Raw genomic sequence first — 2,053 nt, 5'->3', positions numbered from 1 at the left:
TGCGCTCGTTTTCCTGCACCTAGATGGTCCCGTCTGGAGGATGGGAGACAGGGACTGAGCTGACAGGAGGCGGAGCTCCGGCGGTGATGGGAGCGATGGGGAGCGGCTGTGAATTCGGAAACAGCTGCGCTTGCTCTCCTCCTGCTGCGGGCTTCCTCCTAACAGGCCACAGGCCGTACCAATCTGCAACCCTGGGGGGCGGGCACCGCAGCCGCAGACCTTCATAGGAAAGACAATGCTCTTAAAACATCAGATAATTCGTTCAAAACAAGAAGCTGCTTTTTATCCAAAACTGCAAACAAAATTATTTTTTCCCTGAACAAAAGAAGAATCTTCCCCATGACATGGCGGACAGGAGAGAGTTCAGTGGATTTCTGGAAGACATAAAGCAGGTGGAGGAATGTAACTGAACAAAGAAATAGAGGAAGCTTGTTCTAGAGCACCTGTAGGCTTGTAGAGGGGCCATAAGGAAGCGGGGAGAGCCTCTTTCTTGTAAGAGCCTGGAGACTTGTTTAAGCAACACTGAGAACGGTGGAAGATGGAATGGAAACGTGCCTGGAACTGGAGCAATAATAGAAAGAAGCAACGTACGAGAGTGCTCCTCGCACGGAAGGACGTGAGCCTTCGGAGCAGAAGCGTCCACGAGGGGCCCCGCACAATGAAAGCGGGGAATCTACAAGCAGACACCTCACCGTGAAATTTCAGAAACAAAAGCGTAAAAAAGAAAACCCTCAAAGCTGCCAGATAAAGACGGCTTCCAAAGGACTGAGAATTCAATTGACTTCTCGTCGGCCGCGTCAGCTGGTAGGAGACCTGAAAGCCATCCCTTTGAAATTCTAAAGGAAATCTGTAGACCAGAGTGCATACGACACACAGGCGTGGCTTAAAAGCTTAATGAAACGAACACCCGGGAGCCCCCGTGCGATATGGTGATATTTATGCATGGGTTCTCGTCCCCAGCTCCTGGCTCCTAACTCCCGCAGCCCTTGTTCCTGTAAACAGAGTCTCTGTCTCTCTGACCTTCTCCCGCCTTCCTCTTACCGGGCAGGACTCTGATCTGTGGGTCATTAAGACCCTCATTCCAGAGGGGTCCTGCCCCACAGCCTGGAGGAAGGAATGTTGCACCGGGAGGCCAAGAAGAATCCGGACAGACAGGCCCTGCTGGCTTTTTGTCCGGTCACATCTCTACGTGGTCGTCAATCACGCGTATCCAATGAGGTCTCCACAAAAGGCCCAAGAGGACAGGGTCCGGAGAGCTTCGGGACAGCCGGACACCTGGAGGTCCCTGCAGTGCTGGGCGCACAGGGAAGGGCGTGGAAGCTCTGAGCCCCGTCCCCTGTACCTCCCCCGGAGCATCTCCTCGTCCGTATCCTTTGTAATGTTCTCTGTAATAAATCGGTAAGTGTTTTCCTGACTTCTGTGAGCCACTCCGGCAAATTAATTGAACTCAGAGGGGGTTGTGGGAACCCCAACTTGAAGCCAGGCTGTCAGAAGTTCCAGAGGCCCCTACGGGCGTCTGAGGTGGGGCAGTTTGGAGGACTGAGCCCTCAACCCGTGGGATCCGATACTATCTCCAGGTAGCCAGAGTCGGAATTGAACTGGGGGACACCCTGCTGGCGCCCACTGCAGCATCGACTGTCCGCTTGGTGGTGGGGAGAAACCCAGCCCCCTACGTTTGGTCGCAGAGGTCTTCTGTGTTGATGATTGCTGTGTCGCGTGAGAGAACAGGAAAAACGGTGAGAGTTTTTTGCAATGCCAACACTTTGCTAAAGATATTTAATATTGCCGGTATCCATGACACATAGAGGCGATCTGAATTTTGCACTAGTAATTTCCTTGATTTTTTTTTAAAGTTTTGCCACGTGTGCATGTATTTCTGATCAATATAATTTTGGTTTAAAAATGTATATATTAGCATATAACATGTATTTATTACATGAAATTTCTGTAGATACTCCTCTGACTTCCTTTTTTTTTTGAGACAGAGTCTCGCTCTGTTGCCCGGGCTAGAGTGCCGTGGCTTCAGCCTAGCTCACAGCAACCTCAAATTCCT

The 2,053-nt window shown here is 51.0% G+C and overlaps 1 protein-coding gene across 1 annotated transcript in view; it reads left to right on the top strand.

Moving 5' to 3' along the window:
* The first annotated feature begins 344 nt into the window (after positions 1–344).
* PLAC8 (placenta-specific 8) overlaps positions 345–2,053 on the top strand; it is a 45,637-nt gene continuing 43,928 nt past the window's right edge. Inside the window, exon 1 of the mRNA XM_012647150.1 lies at positions 345–402. Coding sequence (XP_012502604.1) covers positions 345–402 — 58 coding nt within the window. The remainder of the gene's footprint in view (positions 403–2,053) is intronic.

This window comes from Propithecus coquereli, unplaced genomic scaffold (assembly GCF_000956105.1).
Source record: "Propithecus coquereli isolate 6110/MARCELLA unplaced genomic scaffold, Pcoq_1.0 Scaffold26, whole genome shotgun sequence".
Taxonomy (NCBI): domain Eukaryota; kingdom Metazoa; phylum Chordata; class Mammalia; order Primates; family Indriidae; genus Propithecus; species Propithecus coquereli.
Note: the sequence above shows the minus strand (reverse complement) of the source record. Positions and strands in the feature narration are given on the sequence as shown.